The 18445-nt window shown below is 40.3% G+C and overlaps 1 protein-coding gene across 1 annotated transcript in view; it reads right to left on the bottom strand.

The window, feature by feature from the left end:
• CPB1 (carboxypeptidase B1) overlaps window positions 1-17749 on the bottom strand; it is a 31025-nt gene extending 13276 nt beyond the window's left edge. Inside the window, exons 1-9 of the mRNA XM_040974758.1 lie at window positions 17679-17749; window positions 17497-17572; window positions 11541-11665; window positions 5274-5373; window positions 5087-5188; window positions 4141-4242; window positions 2214-2324; window positions 2032-2122; window positions 1206-1408 (exon numbers count right to left, since the gene is read on the bottom strand). Of these exons, the coding sequence (XP_040830692.1) occupies window positions 1206-1408; window positions 2032-2122; window positions 2214-2324; window positions 4141-4242; window positions 5087-5188; window positions 5274-5373; window positions 11541-11665; window positions 17497-17572; window positions 17679-17749 (981 nt within the window). The remainder of the gene's footprint in view (window positions 1-1205; window positions 1409-2031; window positions 2123-2213; window positions 2325-4140; window positions 4243-5086; window positions 5189-5273; window positions 5374-11540; window positions 11666-17496; window positions 17573-17678) is intronic.
• Window positions 17750-18445: the final 696 nt, after the last annotated feature.

Genomic DNA, 18445 nt, shown 5'->3' with positions numbered 1-18445 from the left:
CATGCGGTGGTGGTAGCAGGGCTAGGAGTGCCCACTGCGAATGCACAAACACTCAGTGTAACTGGAAAGTGCAAATGTTTAGTGGTTCTAGCTAACTGTATTTTCTTTATGTTTTAGATACAGATAAGGAAAATGGAAGCTTTTTGAATATTTTTGACCAGCTATGAGCTATTGATTTTCTAGCAGAGTTTGGTATTTTTCTGATTTAGTTCTTCACAAAATTGTAAAAGCATTGCCTATTTTATTTGATCTCCGAAAAACTGAATGTGAGACCACAAAATAAGTTTCAGAGCTTAAGGTTACTGGATCTTCAGATTCATGCATCTAGGCAGGCACATGGCTATGTCACTGGCTTGGCTACGTGAAAGAATTTTTGTTTTTTTTGGTGACATAGCTGAAATATTTTAAGTCTTGTTTGTTCTTTTATATTCCTGGACTTAACTTCTGGCAGTCAGATGTTTCATAAATTAAAAAAAAAAAATTGTTTGAAGGATTCAGATCTGCTTTTTAAAAATGTGGGTGTTGATGTGTGTGGTATATTTTCATGCGGACTAGTGCCAAGCTCCTATTATTTAGTTGCTCATGTAATTTTGGTGATCTTGGTTACCAAACAAGATTGCTAATTGTTTTGTCAGGGGTACTTAAATCTCTTGGTGTTCTTCTCTCTATCTGGTAAGGACTGAGTCACGTCTTGTGGTCACTGTCGTCTTTCTGTGACCCATCAGCTCAAACAGTGGAATGATTTTAGGCCTCATGATGACAAGGTTGTATTCCATATGAATCAAATGAACCAACTTTCTAACGACAGCATCTATGCTCTACAAATCATCAAAGACAGCTCGTGATGACTTGACCAAATGGACCGTGCTAAGGATTATGGATGCAGCTGATACTTTGTCAGTTACCCCAATCACCTGAAACTGACCTGTGAGTCAGTGCTGTGATGAGCCCAGAGGGAATGCAATGACCGTCATTTTTGAAGATCATTGAATAAACCAGAGGAAGGTCCAGTCCTTTCTTCAAAATCCCATTTCTTTTAGCCAAAATATACAGCTATTCTTAAAATCTTTAGTACGTATTTCACTCCTACTGTCAAAAATAAATGAAGGAACTGCTAGAAGTTGTTATCCTCACACTTTTTTCTAGATTAGAATTTAGAACCGTCCCACCAGCAACTTGCCATGAGGGCTATCATGGCTACTTACCAACTCTGCGTTGTTTGAAGGCAGTTTGTAAGAATAGGAGTAAGGGTAGAGCAGCAGCTGGGAGTAGGAGTGGATTGTCAGATACGCCTTGATGGAAGAGAGATTTTTGCGGATGAAATTGGCCAGGGCCTTGGTCTCTTTTTCAGACTCGGGGGCAGATCCACAGTAAGTTTCATCACAAGCGCTACTGGAGGCTCCCAATTCTGGAAAGACAAGTGATGACCTGTAGCAGTTCTCTCAGGAAACTTGGCAAACTTTCAAGTTAAGGAGTAAGCTGCTTTTCATAGGAGTCCTTGTCATCATTCTCAACGACACCGTGTTTTAAAGTGTGTATACGTTTTAGTCACACTATTAGGATTATATGTTTTGCCTAACATGGTAAGAAGCTGCATGTAAAATCACCCATGAGTCCTTGTATAATATTACACAATGGGATCATTGCAGGCTAAGAAAATTAATACTAAGGGGCAATTTTTCTTTATAAAAATATATTTATTATTTTACTTTGATTATTCTTATCAGAGTTTTATTTAAGTAATTGCTAATATCACAGCTATCTCTAGACAGTCATTAGACTAGATTTTCTGGATTGTACATCCTGTGAATTATAGGGTTACATCTTGTTCATTCAGTTTATTTCCATCATGTGGCACTGCTGAGTGTTCAATATATTTTGACTGCATGTGTTAGCAAACTGTCGTGTGCCTTTAGAAAGTTAGAACTCTAAAACTATGGACATTTGTTGTTTGTAGATCCTATTGCTTTTAATGTATTTTCCCTCACATTTTTCAGCTAACATTGACAAAATATTTGTTCTGATACTTACGGCACCAACCGGCATTAAAGTTTCGATTGGGATCCACCCCAACACAGGATGTCCCCGATTTAGTAGAGCGAGTTTTTCTCCACATCCGGTTCTGAAAGTGGATTATGGAGTTAGGACATATCTAATAGAAAGTGGTTGATTTGAATCTCATTAGGCCTGCTCAGAAATATTGCTCCATTTACCTTGGTCCAGGTGTAAATGTAGCCATCGATATTGACCACAGGGACAACATAAAAGTCTAACCCGTCAAGAAGTTTTGTCGTGACCGTATCTTTTCCATAGTTGTTAACAGCCTGTACGTAAATTACAAAACAGAATTTCATGGAAGACGGAATTTACAACATTGAAAAACTTAGCAGAGGTGGATGTTGACTTGTATAATGAGACCAGTGTCCCCTGTTGAGGTAGGCAACTTCACTATTTAAAAACTAGAGCTTTGGTTAAGAGGAATTTCCAGCCTGCGAGAAGAGTGAGGATGCCCCTGACGTTACATGAACTCACACCAGTGGATTTGGGATTTGCTGTAGCCAACTCTTCAAGCAGTCCAATGGTGGGAATCTCTGTCTGCATCCCCTTTCTTAAGAAGGAACTCTACGGGACCAATTCCTTCTGCTAAGCAATGTGGTCACTTATCTATCAATCACCTCATTAGCTCTACTTTCTTAGTTAGAGTTTTTCTGTTCTGGAACCATGTTGAATAACAATCAAGCCTTTTATGAGCTGGTTGGAATAATCTTTACAATGTGTAGGTCTTCTACGTGTGAAGAGTTCTTCTGTTTTCTTTGTGACTCTGCACTCACACATGTGTGTATCTGTTACAGTTGCACACAATGGAGCCTGTGCTTGTCCTGCTGGGGAGCTATAGCACCATCTATATACTTCAACTTTTTCATACATTTATTTATGTTTAGTGGCAGAGGGACACAGAGAGAAATCTCTCATCACTGCTTCACTTTTCAAATGTGAGCAACAGCCAGAGTTGGGCTAGCTGGAAGCCAGGAGCAAGCATTGAGCTCTTACACACAGGTGGCAGTGACCCAAGTATGTCTTGTTTTGTATTGGTGATGTTGACCCTGAATATTTGGTTAAGGGAATTTCTGCCAGGTGTCTCTACTGTTCAGTCTTTCCTTTATAGTTACTATACTTTGATGGGACTGACTTTCTGACTATGCAAATATCTTGTTTCTCTTTAAACTTTCACTTGCTCATTTTGCAGTCATCTCTGGATTTACCTGAAATGCTAATTACTGAGAAATTCTATTGGTGATTTTATATCTCACTCATTCTTTGTACATGTATTAGCTGTAATTATTTTATAAGAGAAAAGTGATTGTATTATCTGTTTAGATCAGTGTGAACTCATGGATATTTTAAAATTTCATTTTTAAAGGGATTTACACCTGCTATATCATTGGAATTAATACAGAATGAAAAATCCTATCATTTGCAGTAGAGACCATGACGTACTTCTTCTTTTACTCTGGAATATATTATCATGGTCCAGTTGATGATTTATTCACAGCTGTTTACCTTTTTTTAATTTTAAAATTTGAGACAGAGATACACACAAACACACATGGGAATAGATGGACAAGCTAGTGTCTTCTGCTCATTGGCTTAGTCTCAAATATGTGCAATGGCTCAAGACTGGGCCAGGACACAGAAGGTCATCAAGAACTCAAGGTAGTTCTCCCATGTGATTGTCAGGGACTCAGTTCCTTGAACAGCAGTTGCATCAGCATGAAGATGTAATTGGGAGCAAGATATAGGAACCGGATCCCGACACTCCAGTGTGGGGTGCGGGTGTCTTGAGGAATGCCTCAGCTACTAGACCAGCAAGCATTAGGATGGCTAACTCACTATAGTCACTGTCCGTTTCTCCTCTAAAATGTGGGTGACAAAGCTATTCAATAGGCGAGATTCAAATAAAGGAAGTTTCCTTTTAAAAATCTTGTTTGTTTATAAACAAACAAATGGGAACTTGGAATTGTGTACATGTTTTTTTTTTTCTGTGTTATTTTCCTTTGTTTTCGCCAGATTATCAGAAATGAAAGGAAATTAAAACCGCTTTCTACTTCTCTTTGCCAACGACCGCTTGTACATACTGACCTCCTTCACAAACCACTGGCAAAATGCAGGAGAAATCCATTCTCTGGCATGAAAGCCGCAGTCGAGGAAAATAGCAGGCTTGTTTGATTTGCTTTTGCCAACCTATTGCAAACAAAAGGAAAAGGGAAACTGATTTATCATGTAGCACTCAGGGGTTAACACTCACTACCTTCTGGGTGTTGTACTCAACAGGCGAAACTTGACACCAGCAAGAGATACAGCCCATGATTAAATTAAAATCCTACACCAGCACAGCGTGTTCTTGCCTCTAGACACAAAGTTGGAGCTCAGGGCTTACATGGCTGTTTATTATTTTTATTAAGCCTGACAAGCTCATATTTTCAAAAGATGCTTGATTACCCAGCTTAATTGTACTCACGTGGAGGTTATTTCCAGCTGCTATTATTGGGTGACATGACCAAGACAACTGGATGAGTAATTAGAAGTAATCATGATTGTTGCTAATCCTGTAAGAGTTTTTCCTTCTCTCTGCTTATTCGTCTTTTTATTTCCTTCATTAGAATTACGTGACAAAAATGGTGTTAGATGACAGAAACAAATTGTTGATACGTGGTGTAATGTTGTCTGATAGACGTGAAGTTTATGAACCTCTTTAGCAAATGGATTTGCAAACAACAGCTGGGAGAGAAGAATTTCATCAAGGTAGATGATCATTTACATTGCTTACAGGAATGTGGTGAAATTTATAGGACTGCTCTTATTTTATTGCATTCTTTTCTTTTGAATAAATCAAAATAATGATTTAAAAATCCACGTATGATGGGAGAAGCTGGAGACTCAGTTTGAGTCCCTGGGGGAGATGGGCTGGGAAAGAGTTATAACGGTGCTTGGGATTAGCATGCCTGTGAAACAGATGTTAATGTGTTCAAGTCCGTTGATTTAAAGCCCTCAGACGTGGCAAGGTCATGGTTAAAAAAACAATTACCTTGAGGACGTAAATAGAGCGCCCTTCAAATGTGGTTCCGAGGACACTGCGAGTGACGAGGTTTGGATTCTGAGCGGCCACTTCTTTGGTCCAAGCCTCTATCTACCAAGCAGAAACGTTCTTGGATTAATGGGATAATCGTGGTCCAATTTTCAAAGCAACATCTTTCTAAATGTGTGTGTCATACCGTGTCCCAGTTGTTGTACTTCACGTAGCTGTGTCCAGTAGCTCGGACCTGGCTGTCGAATTGCTCCTCCAACACATGCTTCAGGTTATCTATCAGTACCCTGCGAGGAATCAAAGTGGGGGCTGCTATAAACAAGAGAGCAGTTTTCCAGTGAACACACAGGTGACCCCCAAACCAGGGCTTCAGTAGCTGGTAGAGGGCATTCTCCAAGGATTCCCATGCTGACCTCGGAGCGTGCCTGATGACCTTCAACCTGAGCTGCTCAGGGCAGAGAGTTAGTCACTAAATGCATGATTCAAAGTTTCTGAAGAACTTTAAAATAATTTTCTGAGGCATGCTTGAAGGTGAGAATGTGCAAGACTTGATTTTCCACTGTTACTGTGAGATGGGAGTGTGTGTGGAAGGGACGGACAATTTGGGCACCCACAGCCTCGAAGACAACAATGAACAGTACAGACTAGCTTGCAGAAACTTGTACTACATAGAGCCAAGCCTTGAAAAGGTTTTATCGGACACACAGGGAACAGCAGCCAAACATCAAAAGTCTGCTTTTCATCCAGCTGCCCCAAGGCCACTCTGATGTCATCTGCCAGGGACATCCTGTGATTCCCCCTTCTGGTCACGCCTTCTTTTGGTGGACTTGAGTATGAACTTGTGTCCATTTATGGAAAATGGGATAAATTGCTAAAAAGTGATATCTGCCTCTCACTAAATGCAAACACTGTCTTAATCGCTTAACTGTTTTAAGAGAGTATTTTTAAAAGGGAGCCGATTTGAATGTTTATTTTGTTAGAAAGAAAAGTTTCTTTGGGGCAGTCATCAGTACTTTGTAAGCTTTCTGTGGATGTTGCAAAAGGCCACAAACTCAGTGGTTTAGTACAGCGTGAATCATTTTACAATTCTCTAGACGAGAAGACCAAGGCAGGTCTCCCTGGGCTGGGAGCAGGGAATCTGGGGCCTTTCTGCAGGCTCCAGGTAGAGTGCTTCCTTGACCTCACTGGCTCCTTATGGCTGCCTGCTGTCCTCAGTTGCAGCCTTTCCCCTCCAGCTTCCAAGCTAGCAGGAGCACACGCCTTCCCTCTCCGAGCCAGTCAGTCCGACTGTTCTCTGCTTCCTTCTGCACTGATGATTTTTCTTTAAAACAGTAAAAAAAAAAAAAAAAAAAAAGGTTTATTTACTTACTGGAAAGGAAGAGAGAGAGAGAGAGAGAGAGAGAGAGACCGAGACCCTCCATTTGCTGGCAAATGGGTAAGATAGCCAGGATGGGCCTAGCTGAAGCCAGGAGCCAAGAGGCAGTAGCTTCTTCCAGGTCTCCCGTGTGAGTAGCAGAGACCCAGGCATGTGGCCATCTTCCACTGTTCTTGACACATTAATAGGATCCTGAATTGGAAGTGGAGCAACCGGCACTCCCATATAGGATGCTCACCTCACAAGCAGTGGCTTAGCCTCTTGCACCACAGCGCTGTTCGCTCTTCACTTTTAAAGACTTTGGTGTTTCTCTTGTACCTATCTGAATAACCTAGAATCATCTCCCTACTTTAAACCAGGTGATCAGGGAATTTAATTCCACCTATAATCACAAGGCCTGTTTGCAATGTAACATTCAGTTTAGGATGTAGATATTTTCAGGAGACTCTTGTTTGGCCTGCTCAGTGGTTAGAGTAGGTCCTGTATTTAACACATGAAATAGGTTGTTATAAGATAGGTCAGAAGCAAAAAGAATTATGAACTAGGAACTAAAAGGTCAAAAAATAGTTTTATGTGATTCATAAATTGATGTAAAAAAGTCATTTATCCCTCTTCCTTAATTTCATAAATGGAATAGGGCCATTTGCTTAGTAGAGAATCAACGTCTTCATTTCTCAAATGCAGTGACTTGACTTAAACTCGGTGGCCTTAATAATTCATACAATTGTTTTCTAAGGTTTTTATGAAAAAATAAAAAATTTGCCAGTGAACACCTTCATAAAGGACAGAGAACATGCAGGAACTAAAGCCAGAATAAAGATAAGGAAAATCACGTTCAAGGATAACAAAAAAATAGAAATAGGCCAAAAAGTACAGCAAAGCAAGTGAAACGAAAACCTGGACCTGTGAAAAAAATACTCAACACACATTGAAAAAAAGCAACATTTCCACATTAATCCAAAAAAACAAAAACAAAAGCATTCTACCTTACTCTCTGAACGACAGGACAAAAAATAGAACCAACCCACCAATCAACCAACCAAACCAACAACATCATAAGAGGTAATAGTTAATGACATCTGCCCTCAAGTTCAAGCTGTTTAGGAGAATCAGCGATGATATGAAGGGTAGTGTTTTGTTTGATATTGAGAGAATCTGTTAGAGTTGCTGCTGTGTTAAATATTAAAAGATTTTTCATCAATAGCCAGGACAAAGAACCATAAAGCACAGTTAGTTAAATTTAAGATGATACCCAAGAGTAAGTTTCTTCGGTAACTTACAAAAGAGCGCCATTATGATGTTGAATTGTGGTGCTGACTTTTGCTTGAAGGCAAGAAATTGACCTCAGATGATCCTGTCTAGCCTTATGATTATTTTATTTTATTAGATTTAGGACAAAGTGCTATTTCTGCTGTATTATAGAATATTATTACTAAATAATGAGCTTCTCTCCTAGAAGATTAAAACAATGCCTCTTTATGTAATAGGGATTGCATTATGGCTCCAAAGTGCAGAGGCATGTGTATTATTTCATACTTCCAATCGCTGCCTTTATGGTGCCATCCAACTTCTTCCCTTTTCCTTTTTTAAACATGCAAGCAAATTAGATAACCAAGACTCCCCACAAAGCTGGAATAGGCTGTCTGAGAGGGGAGGGGAGACTTGATTTACTTCCAATTCCTGGATAATATGGCCCTGTGCTATTGAAAGACACTTCTAAGAGCCATGGCTACTGGAGGGCATGGGCCAGCGTAACAGAGAACAATGTTGTTGACATACATAGAAGAATGATGGTGTTGATGGCTGGCAGCACTCAGTCTCTCTCCGGGAAAACACGAAGACAATCTTTCTGCCATTTGTAGGAAAGCATTCTTATGGCTGCCCAGTCAACTTAGGCTCAGAATTCAAAGCTGGAGATCACACCAGCAGATTTCTACTACTTCTGCAACTAAGGGTGCAACTTAGACCTTCAAAACTAGTTACCTTCCCTTTTGCAAACACTTTAAATTTCTTCCATACTTCAGGATCTGATTTAAAAGCTGACAGTAAATGACACTTGTCTTGCTGAGGAAGTAGGAACCGAGGGAAGATCCTAAACGTTATTTTGGTGGACACAGTACAGCGAGTGGTTCAGGCTATAGCAAACACAACTGCAAGTCCTTGACAGCAGGGAACTGTCCAAATACGAATTTGCTACCATCTGAAGTAATAATGGGATGCACAGGGACTGTTCACAGCCCAAGCAAGGATATTGCTTGTGCGTTTCTTCAAGATTTCCAGGGACTTATTATTATTTAATATTTAGAAAGTTATAGGGTATAAATGAGCTCAGCAGTGAACAGAAAAGCAAAAATTAACAAGATCTTAGTCCTCACGGAAGATCCTACGTTCTGGATGAGGCAATGTTCATCCAAGACTTTGTGAAAGTTTACCACTGGAAAAAAGGGTGAATTTCCTGCTAGCTCTGTGAGTGATTGGCAGGTGACAGAAAAGCCTTTCACTGTTTTGTGATTTGAGTCCAATGAAGACATCATCCAGGTGGCTAGGGTTGGTTTCTGATCTCTTTTTAAAAAAGAATAATAAGGAAGCCATCTTGTAAATGCTACCGAAGGCTCCTAAAGGCTCAGATGTTAGAAGTTCTTCCCAGTGTAAGAAGAGCAAAATGTCATAGGCATGCATCTTGATCACTTTCTGAAATTGACTAGGTTATCTTTCTGTTTTAAAGACAGCCAGTGCTTAAGGTCATGTTTTGATATTTATCCCAGGCAAAAGCAGACAGTTAAGCTACGTGAGGCATGAGAATGGCTAAACGGATATGGAAGTCAGTGTTCAGACAATTGAAAATTGAGAAGCCATATGACCCAGCTATCCTGCTCCTGGAAATATTTCCAAATAAAGTGAAGTCTGCATATGAGAAAGTGACCTGCCATCCTACTTTCATGGCAGCACAATCCACAATAGTGAAGACATGGAAACAACCCAGAGACCCATTGAAAGAGGAATGGATAAAGAAACCGTGGTACATTTACTTCACGGAATACTACACAGCCATAAAAGAATGAACCAAGTGGTCTCAACTGGAGACCATTACACTTGGAGAAATAACCAGTCTCTAAAGCACAAATATCGTATGTTCTCTGATACAAGACAACCTTCATACAAAATACAAAAGAAATAGATGAGTTATATAAACGAGACAAGCATGCCAAGAAGTGAAGATACATGGCAGTATGCATCTCTACTTCCAAATAAAAGAAAGACTCCCAGTGAAACTGTTAAATATACCTTGACAATATGATACTAGATTTTCTACTTTTGTGTATTCCTACAATGCCATGATACACAAAAATAGCAGAATGTTGGACTTGTAACGGTTGCTGAAGGACCATACTATTGCAATAATACAGAGGAAAACAGTATATAAGTGGGCGGGGGGCATGAGGAGGGAAGAAAGGGAAGAGGAGGAGAATTTCCCATACCTATCAAGCTGTATCAAGGTAAGTAATAAAACAATTTAAGAACTAAAAAACCCACCCAAATAGTTTCTGTTTCTGCGATTGTCAACCATAGCAACATTGTCAGCAGTAAGAGTGTCAGCTGCAATTTATTTTCACATTTTTAAATTTCAGTATCACTACAACTCTTTGAAACCTTAGCTTGGAAGGATGACGACCATTATTACTGCATGTGACAGTCAGGAGGATTCGGAGCCAGGGTTGGGATTCAGTCTTAATTTTCCTTCCAACGCATTTAGAAGTTGCATAATGCTACACTACTTCTCTTGATGGAAATTAAGACATTACAGGTGACAATTCTTACAGTTATCTTCAAGGAGCACTGATTTGTGTCCTGGCTGGTTCACTTCCCACCCAGCTCCCTGCATATCACCTGGGAAAGCAGCAAAGGATGGCTCAAAACTATGGACTCCTGCATGGGAGGCCTGGAAGAAGCTCCTGGCTTGGATTGGCTTGGGTCTGCAAATCTGCTCTGCCTTACCACTAAAAATAAATAACTCTTTGAAAAATTTTCTAGGTCATATTTTCTGAACACATATTGAAGATTTTGGATAAATATTTGAATATTCAGAACTGGAACCCAAATGTGCTCTTTAGTGCTCCCTGTCTACTGCTCAAGGAGGACCTGCACTTTACACTGAGGGCTTCAGGCATTTCTATCCCCCAGTGCCTGTGCCTCCAGGTCAGCATGGTCTCTCACACTTCTAAGCTTTGTTCTTTGACCAGAGTAGGCTTTCTCACCCCGGCTGACTCCTCCCTGCCTGGAGTTCTCAGCTGAAGCTTCATTTCCTAGCACAGAACTCTCTGCTACGTTTGGTCTATTCTCCCAAATTCTTAATCCCCAATCTATTGTCTCCTTAAGAAGATGGACCATTTTTAGCCCTTTCAGTGTTTAATCCATGTGGGCATCCATGATCTATTTGTTGGATTAACAAATGAACTACTGCCTGTACTGATCATCTTGAAAGGACTAGCTAGACGAGCAGAGTACTTGGGGAGAGTTTATGTGGGATCACCTGCTTAAACAGCTTGACTCCAGGTTTTGGCAGATCATGCTTTTTCTGACTTCTTCTCTCTGTTTCCTATCACTAGAGATAGTGATGGGACCTGGCTATGAAAAAAAAACAAAACAGAAACCCAAAACCCAATCAGTGGGGTAAATCGGGCCAACTTAAGTTATGCTCTTCATGGGCTTGTTGATCACCTACGAAGCAGAGCTGGTACGATCTTGACCAGACACTGCGTCCAAGTATCTTTCCATTGTTTTGGCTCATTCTCTATCTATCATACAAGACAGAAGCAGGGTAGATATCTGGCTGAAAATTGGGGTTCAAAACTGAACTCCATCTTTACGTTAGGAATAATGAAGCCCAAACATCGTCAGGATTGAAGTCTTCATGTTTGGAGCTGAGGCCTTACTGTGCCACTGTCTGTGAAACCCTACTGGGGTCATGATCGTGGTCTATTTTTTTTTTTGCTTCCTAAAGTTATTCAAAGTCTCTGAGGTTAAGAATGGCATAGCCGCATGGGAGAGAATTTCAACAGCTGTAAAACATGAGCTTACTCGTATTGAAGTTCATTCTGATTCAGAAAGTTCTCGACAGAGTCAATATCTTCTGCTTTAACACGGAAGTCAACAGCACTGTGAGGGCTGATTTGTGAGGCAGAATCTGGTTTCCAGAAGTCAATCTGTATAAAAATTAAAATACATCACATGGGACTCTGGTAACTGTGTGGGTGAATTATCATCTGAAAGCACATGAATGCTCTACTCCTTTTGTTTTCTAAATCAAGTTATCCAAGCGATTTCTTTAAAATACCTCCTTTGAGTGAACAAGGGTTAGGACCAAACAGATATTCATGGAAATGCTTATACATATGACATTGATTGGTTACCAGCAAGAAAATATATGAAGAATATATCATCTTTCCTCATGTTTTTAGTTAACTATATGGTAATCCACAACTGCTTTGGTATATGTATTGGTTTTTCTGGAGGACTTGTAGAGTTTGTGGTAGTGCAACAATGTTCTGGGTAAATGCTGTTGAACTAACTAAAGACACAAAATGGAACAGTGGGAAATTCTGTTTTCCCTTTTTGTTTTAACTACTGTGTTTTATTAATTTTTTCTTGCAACTTAATCTGTGCAAGTTGCAGTCCTGAAATGTGGTCAGTAAGGAAGAAAAAAGATATTTTCCAAAATACAGATTCTTGCCCTGTGCCTGGAAACCAAATACTCTTGGGAGTCTAACCATGAACTGCCATGTTCATGCATTCATTCAGTGTGTTTGAGGACCTGTTTCATACTAGCTGGGCTCTGAGCCTGTGCCGAAGATCTGCTAGTGGGAAATCAAAACCTGGCTACTGTCCTTAGGGGGTACTTAGGGGGCTTTGGATAAAGTTAAACGCAGCATAACAGGATGCCATATTTGGTGATTCTATCAGTTTTGTTTGTGGATATGTGGTCTTTAAAATCCTCTTTTCGGGCCTGGTGGCGTGGCCTAGTGGCTAAAGTCCTCTCGCCTTGAATGCGCTGGGATCCCATATGGGTGCTGGTTCTAATCCCGGCAACTCCACTTCCCATCCAGCTCCCTACTTGTGGCCTGGGAAAGCAGTTGAGGATGGCCCAAAGCTTTGGGACCCTGCATCTGTGTGGGAGACCCGGAAGAAGTTCCTGGCTCCTGGCTCTGGATCGGCATAGCATCGGCCGTTGCGCTCACTTGGGGAGTGAATCATCAGATGGAAGATCTTCCTTTCTGTCTCTTCTCCTCTCTGTATATCTGACTTTGTAATAAAAATAAAAAAATCTTTTTAAAAATCCTCTTTTCATAAATTCCAGCCAGAGTATGCTGATCCTGTAGGGATATCTGTTTTCCTGGGCCTTCTGTTGAGTAGGGTCTAGGAGGCTGAGATGAGCCCAACATTGGGTCTTTTCCTTTTTAAAAAGATTTATTGATTTTTATTGAAAAGACTACAGAGAGGAGGAGAGACAGAGAGGAAGATCTTCTGCCCATTGATTCACTCCCCAAGTGACCACAATGGCAGGAGTTGTGCCCATCTGAAACCAGGAGTCTCTTCCGCGTATCCCACATGGGTGCAGGGTCCCAAGGCTTTGGGCCATCCTCCACCACTTTCCCAGGCCACAATCAGGGAGTTGGATGGGAAGTGGGGCTGCCAGGATTAGAACTGGTTCCCATATGAGATTCTGGCATGTGCAAGGCAAGGATGTTAGCCACTAGGCTATTTTGCTGGGCCCATCCAACATTGGTTCTTTGACTAGCTGGGAGCTAACTTCAGGTAGTGGTGATGATGTTTGTGATCATGGATTGGAAATTTGGAAAAGAGTTAGGACAGAATTAGAAAACTGTACAGCAAAAGCTGATGAAGTAAAATTTTAAGAAAACTCAGTTTCAGATGCCCAAATCCAGAATCCTATTTCCAGTCTTGATAATCTTCCAATTGTTGAGGCTGTCCAGTGGGTGCTGGGCTGTGAGACAAGGCCATAGGGAATGTGTGCGGTGAGACAAGACAAGTACAACCCTGATTACAAGGAGAAAGGTCACCAAGGTACAGGCAGAGAAAGTCAAAAGAAACAAAGGGAACCATATCAAACGAAGAAACCCCACACAGCAAAGGAGGCAATCAACAAAGTGAAGACACAGCCAACAGAATGGCAGAAAACCTTTGCATACTACACAACTGATAGGGGACTAATACCTAGGATTTACGAAGAGCTTCAAAAACTCAATAACAGCAAAGCAAACAACCCTGTTAAGAAATGGTTGAAGAAAACGAGCAGGTGTTTTCCAAATTCAGATGGCTAATAGGCATATGAAAACATGCTCAGATTTTCTCTATATTAAGGAAATGCAAACAAAAGCTGACATTGATCTTAACTCCAATGAGAATGGCCTACGTAAAGAAGTCAACCAACAGCAACTGCTCGCAAGGACGTGGGGAGAAAGGTTCTCTACTCTGTAGTTGGTGGGAGTGCAGACTAGTGCAACCACTATGGAAGTCAGTAGGGAGAGTGTTCAGACAATTGAAAATTGGGATATCATATGACCCAGCTATCCTGCTCCTGGAAATATTTCCAAATAAATGAAATCTGCATATGAGAACGTGACTGCCATCCTACTTTCATGGCAGCACAATTCACAATAGTGAAGACATGGAAACAACCCAGAGACCTATTGAAAGAGGAATGGATAAAGAAACCGTGGTACATCTACTTCACGGAATACTACACAGCCATAAAAGAATGAACCAAGTGGTCTCAACTGGAGACCATTACACTTGGAGAAATAACCAGTCTCTAAAGGACAAATATCGTATGTTCTCTGATACAAGACAACCTTCATACAAAATACAAAAGAAATAGATGAGTTATATAAACGAGACAAGCATGCCAAGAAGTGAAGATACATGGCAGTGTGCATCTCTACTCCTGAATAAAAGGAGGGCTCTCAATGAGTCAGTTAAATATACCTAGATAGTATAATTTTGGATTTTCTCCTTTGCCTACAACCACATTGTCATGATACACATAAATAGCAGAATGTTGGACTTGTAACTATTTCTAAAAGATACTACTACTATGATAATATGGGGCAAAATGATGGGAGGGGAAGATAGCAAGAGAGGAAGATAGGGGTGACAGAGGAACCCCTATATCAACCCAATTGCATCATAGAAAATAATAATAACAATGAAAAAAATCCCTGCTGTCCAAATGTAGATGACAAAGGAGAGGCTGGTAGAATACAACGTGGTCGCAGGTCTCATCAGTACATTTAGCTCTCAAAAGGACATGTTCAAAAGCTAGGAGGAAGGACACATGGCCAAGGATGAATACAAAGACGGGATGGCCTTGCACTGATCTTATCAGGAAGGCTATGGCCTAGATCATGCTGCAACCTCACAACTGCTAAGGAGAATGAAACTCTTCAATTCTGTTGGAAAGAGAAAAGAATAAAGCCACAGGAAGACAGAGAGGTCGCTCTTGTTTGTCTGCTGCCTTTCCCAAGAAGGAATTGCGCTGTCTCTTGCTTCTTCTTGTGCTGAGAGGTGAATTTATCAGCAAGATAAGCAAAGAATGTTTCACGTGTTATAATTTAAACAAAACACCTTCTCTGGAAAGAAAATACTGAGGTCCAAGGCATGAAGAGGATTCTAGTCCATGTAAATAGGATTTAAAAATCCCAGAACTAATGGCGCTAATAGTAACAAAAGCTTACTTAGCTTTGTTATTATTTATAAATACTTGACTTACATTAACCCTTTTAAAATATGCCAACCATCCTACAAGGTGTCCCTGTTTCATTTGCCAGAAGATAAGGCCAGGAATTGAACTCAGAGAGCATCAGTCTAGATTCCTCTCCGATGATCATAAAGTGCTGAATTCTAGGGAACTTTTAAAAATGCCACAGATGTGGTAGCGGAACTGTCTTAGCAATCTTGGAAGAATCAAAGCCTGAAGAGCTCACTCTGGAATGGAGGGGGCAAGTCTTGGATCCTGTAAGTGGTAGAACAGGTGAAGCCCAGGAGCTGGAGCTCTGGGGCCCTGGCGTGGAGTGAGCAAAGCTGCAGAGTAAACTCGAAGCAGATGGGTTGTGAATGCTCAGAAAACGAAGCTGTGATCTCTGGGAGCCAGCACGGTTCAGAGCAAGAGTAAGTCAGGCTCAATTAGTGTCACCGTATTGGAAGAGACTGCTAACTTCGGAGAATGCTGAGTCTTGATCCCAGCAAAGCATCTGATGAAGTGTCTGCACTGGCATCCTTTTGAATAAGCCAGAAAGTGGCCCAGTGTCAACTCTGTGGGATTAGCCCTCTACCTTAGAGTTGTTGAAAACCATGTGGCTGAGGCGCACAGGTTAATGAATCTCTTTCAGAGCTTAGCATTGGTTCTGGGCGTTTGAAGATTCACGATGACTAAATACTGAATGAATGAACCATGAAGCAGAATTCGGGTTTGTGCTGACCCCTGAGTCACTTCAAATGTTTCCTTATCTGTGACAAAGGTAGCTGTTTGGCAGTGATGCCTACCAGATTTGCTGATGTTCTAAAGTTATAGGAAATAATTACTTTTCTAGATAGCTGAATAAGATCTCAACATGCTGAAAAAGCCTAGTAAGATACATTTTAACAGCAGACACTTAAAATGTATTAGCTTGAAACATGAATTGGGCAAGCATATGGGAATGATCACTTGTTTGAGGGAGGTTCTTGTCAAGAAGTAAAACCTGATGGAATACAGATTTCATGTTAGCTATAAGTGTCCTATGATTTCTAAAGATGCTAAGAACAATCTTAGATCTTTGTTAATAAGTGTCTGCTTTACAGATGAAGGCAAGCGATGGCTCTGTAGAATGTATTAATCAGAGAACACTAGACTTGACCATCAATTCCAGTAACTATGCACTGAGAGCAGAACCAGAAATGGAAAGATCAGGCTGTATCTAGAAATGACTAGAATGATCAAGAGTCTGAAATCAGAGTTAAGGAACATCAGGGAGGCCAGAGGATGAACACAGTCCTTGGTTTAGGTAGGTTAGGGAGGGCAATGTTCAAAATACTCAGGGCGAGAAAGAAAACTCGAAGGCAATGGCCTGTCCTGAGAAGTAGCATATCTATTACTTCTGGGAATACCCCAGCAGGCTTTGTCAGGATCAGCAACTGAGGATGCTGCTTCGAGGGAGGAATATGAAATTCCCAGAATGGGTTGGAAGGTTGGAATAGACTGCTGCAAGGCTAACCTTCTGACCCTGAAATTACGATGCTTCCTACGATCTTCCTTCCTTTTTCTTTTCCCCACACCTTAGACATGAGAAATTACGTATATATGAGCTAAAAGTATTTTAATTTCTAGGTTCCTGAAGTAACAGCATTAGCCCAAGTGAAGCCATTTGTGGTCAATAATATTTTGCTGCCACACATTACATATATAATTAGAAATGCCAGTTCTCATTCCACATTTAGTGATTTTTTTTTTTTCTTAAGGAACACAGAGATTTCAGAGTCTTAAAAACAAACTTACCTTGTATCCCTTTTTCTTATCCCCCTCCCCCACTATGGTATCATTAATGGAACTCAAAATCAAGGTCATGAAAACTCAAGCTGTTTGATTTGGAATGAAAGAAAATCAAAGAGAACAGATGATACATGGGATGTGAAAATGAGTTTGAAGTTGGACAAAAGCCCAGTTTCTCAGGAATATCCATGTTGATCATTTTTATCTTTTGCTTTGGTAGGCAAGTGAGTGCCTCTACATTCTTTGTAACAGTTACAACTCATCCAGTTGTTACGCTCTGCCAATTCTTTTAAAAGTCAGCACAGATTTATAATGCTATAGGGTTTATGGCAATTTAATGGAGGCAGAAAAAGAAAATATGGTGCTTCTAAATGGTTCTCAAGTTCTTATTTCCTATTGCCCAAAGTGTTATCAGTAGAGTTTATCTTTCATGTCTTTCTTACCTTGATGGAATCACAATACAAAAATTTTAAAATAAGCATTCCTTACCTGGTTGACGCTGGCCAACTCTTGGATTAAGTTGATGTGAGTTTCATCTTCAACATTGACACGTAACACCTTCTCACTGAAAAGTGAAATAGCAGAACAACAGAAAATTTAAAATTGGCAAAGTGTGCACGCTTGGGAGGAATGACCTGTTTTTTTTTTTTTTTCAGGAAAAGCTGACTTACCCTTCAAAATGCTCATGAGAATGGTGAGCAGAGGCCAGGGCCACGGCCGCCAGAACCAGGATGGCCAACATGGTGTCTGACCAGTTGTGCTGGCTTGGTCTCACCTGCTTTTATAATCCCAACTGTTCTTTGTTCACTTTTCCGACTGCAAATAGGCACTATCACACCTTGATAGAGATTTCGTGCTTTTCCTGGCATTGTTGCCTTAGTAGCTATGTAAAGTCTGAGACAATATCGTTCTCAACACCTGTGGAAATACCAAATAATCTCAAGTTCAACCTATTTGTTTTGGATATCAGACCTTGGCTAGTCTATGGGTAAATAACCTTTAAATGAAACCTGTTTATAGTCTTTTTATTTCCAGTTCAACTGAGAATTCTATGCAATTGTTTATGCAGATTTCAATGTAAAGTTTGAAAAATCTTAACAAATCTCTGTCTTCATATCATAAACATTCCATTACAAGAAAGAACGTGTCTTACCATAGGAAATCTTCTTGAGAAGCTTATGGATCTATTTCTGTACCCTCTTCAGGCAACTTCCGTTTTAATTTCTAAATTTATACACTATTATTGCTTGCACACATTTCATTTATATGGGGTCTATAGATTCCCTTACTGTAGTCCATTTAAATGTACTATAGATTCCTTTGTGTCTGGGTTCTTTCATTTAAGGTAATGTTTTTTGAGATTTGTCAGCATTTTTGTTGGCAATATTACTTTGTGCCTTTTTTATTCACAAGCCATACTTTGTTTTATTAATCCGCT

Source organism: Ochotona curzoniae, unplaced genomic scaffold (genome assembly GCF_017591425.1).
Source record: "Ochotona curzoniae isolate NIBS_2020 unplaced genomic scaffold, NIBS_Ocur_1.0 contig_2599, whole genome shotgun sequence".
In the NCBI taxonomy this organism is placed as follows: domain Eukaryota; kingdom Metazoa; phylum Chordata; class Mammalia; order Lagomorpha; family Ochotonidae; genus Ochotona; species Ochotona curzoniae.
This window is presented reverse-complemented; position numbering and strand designations above follow the sequence as displayed.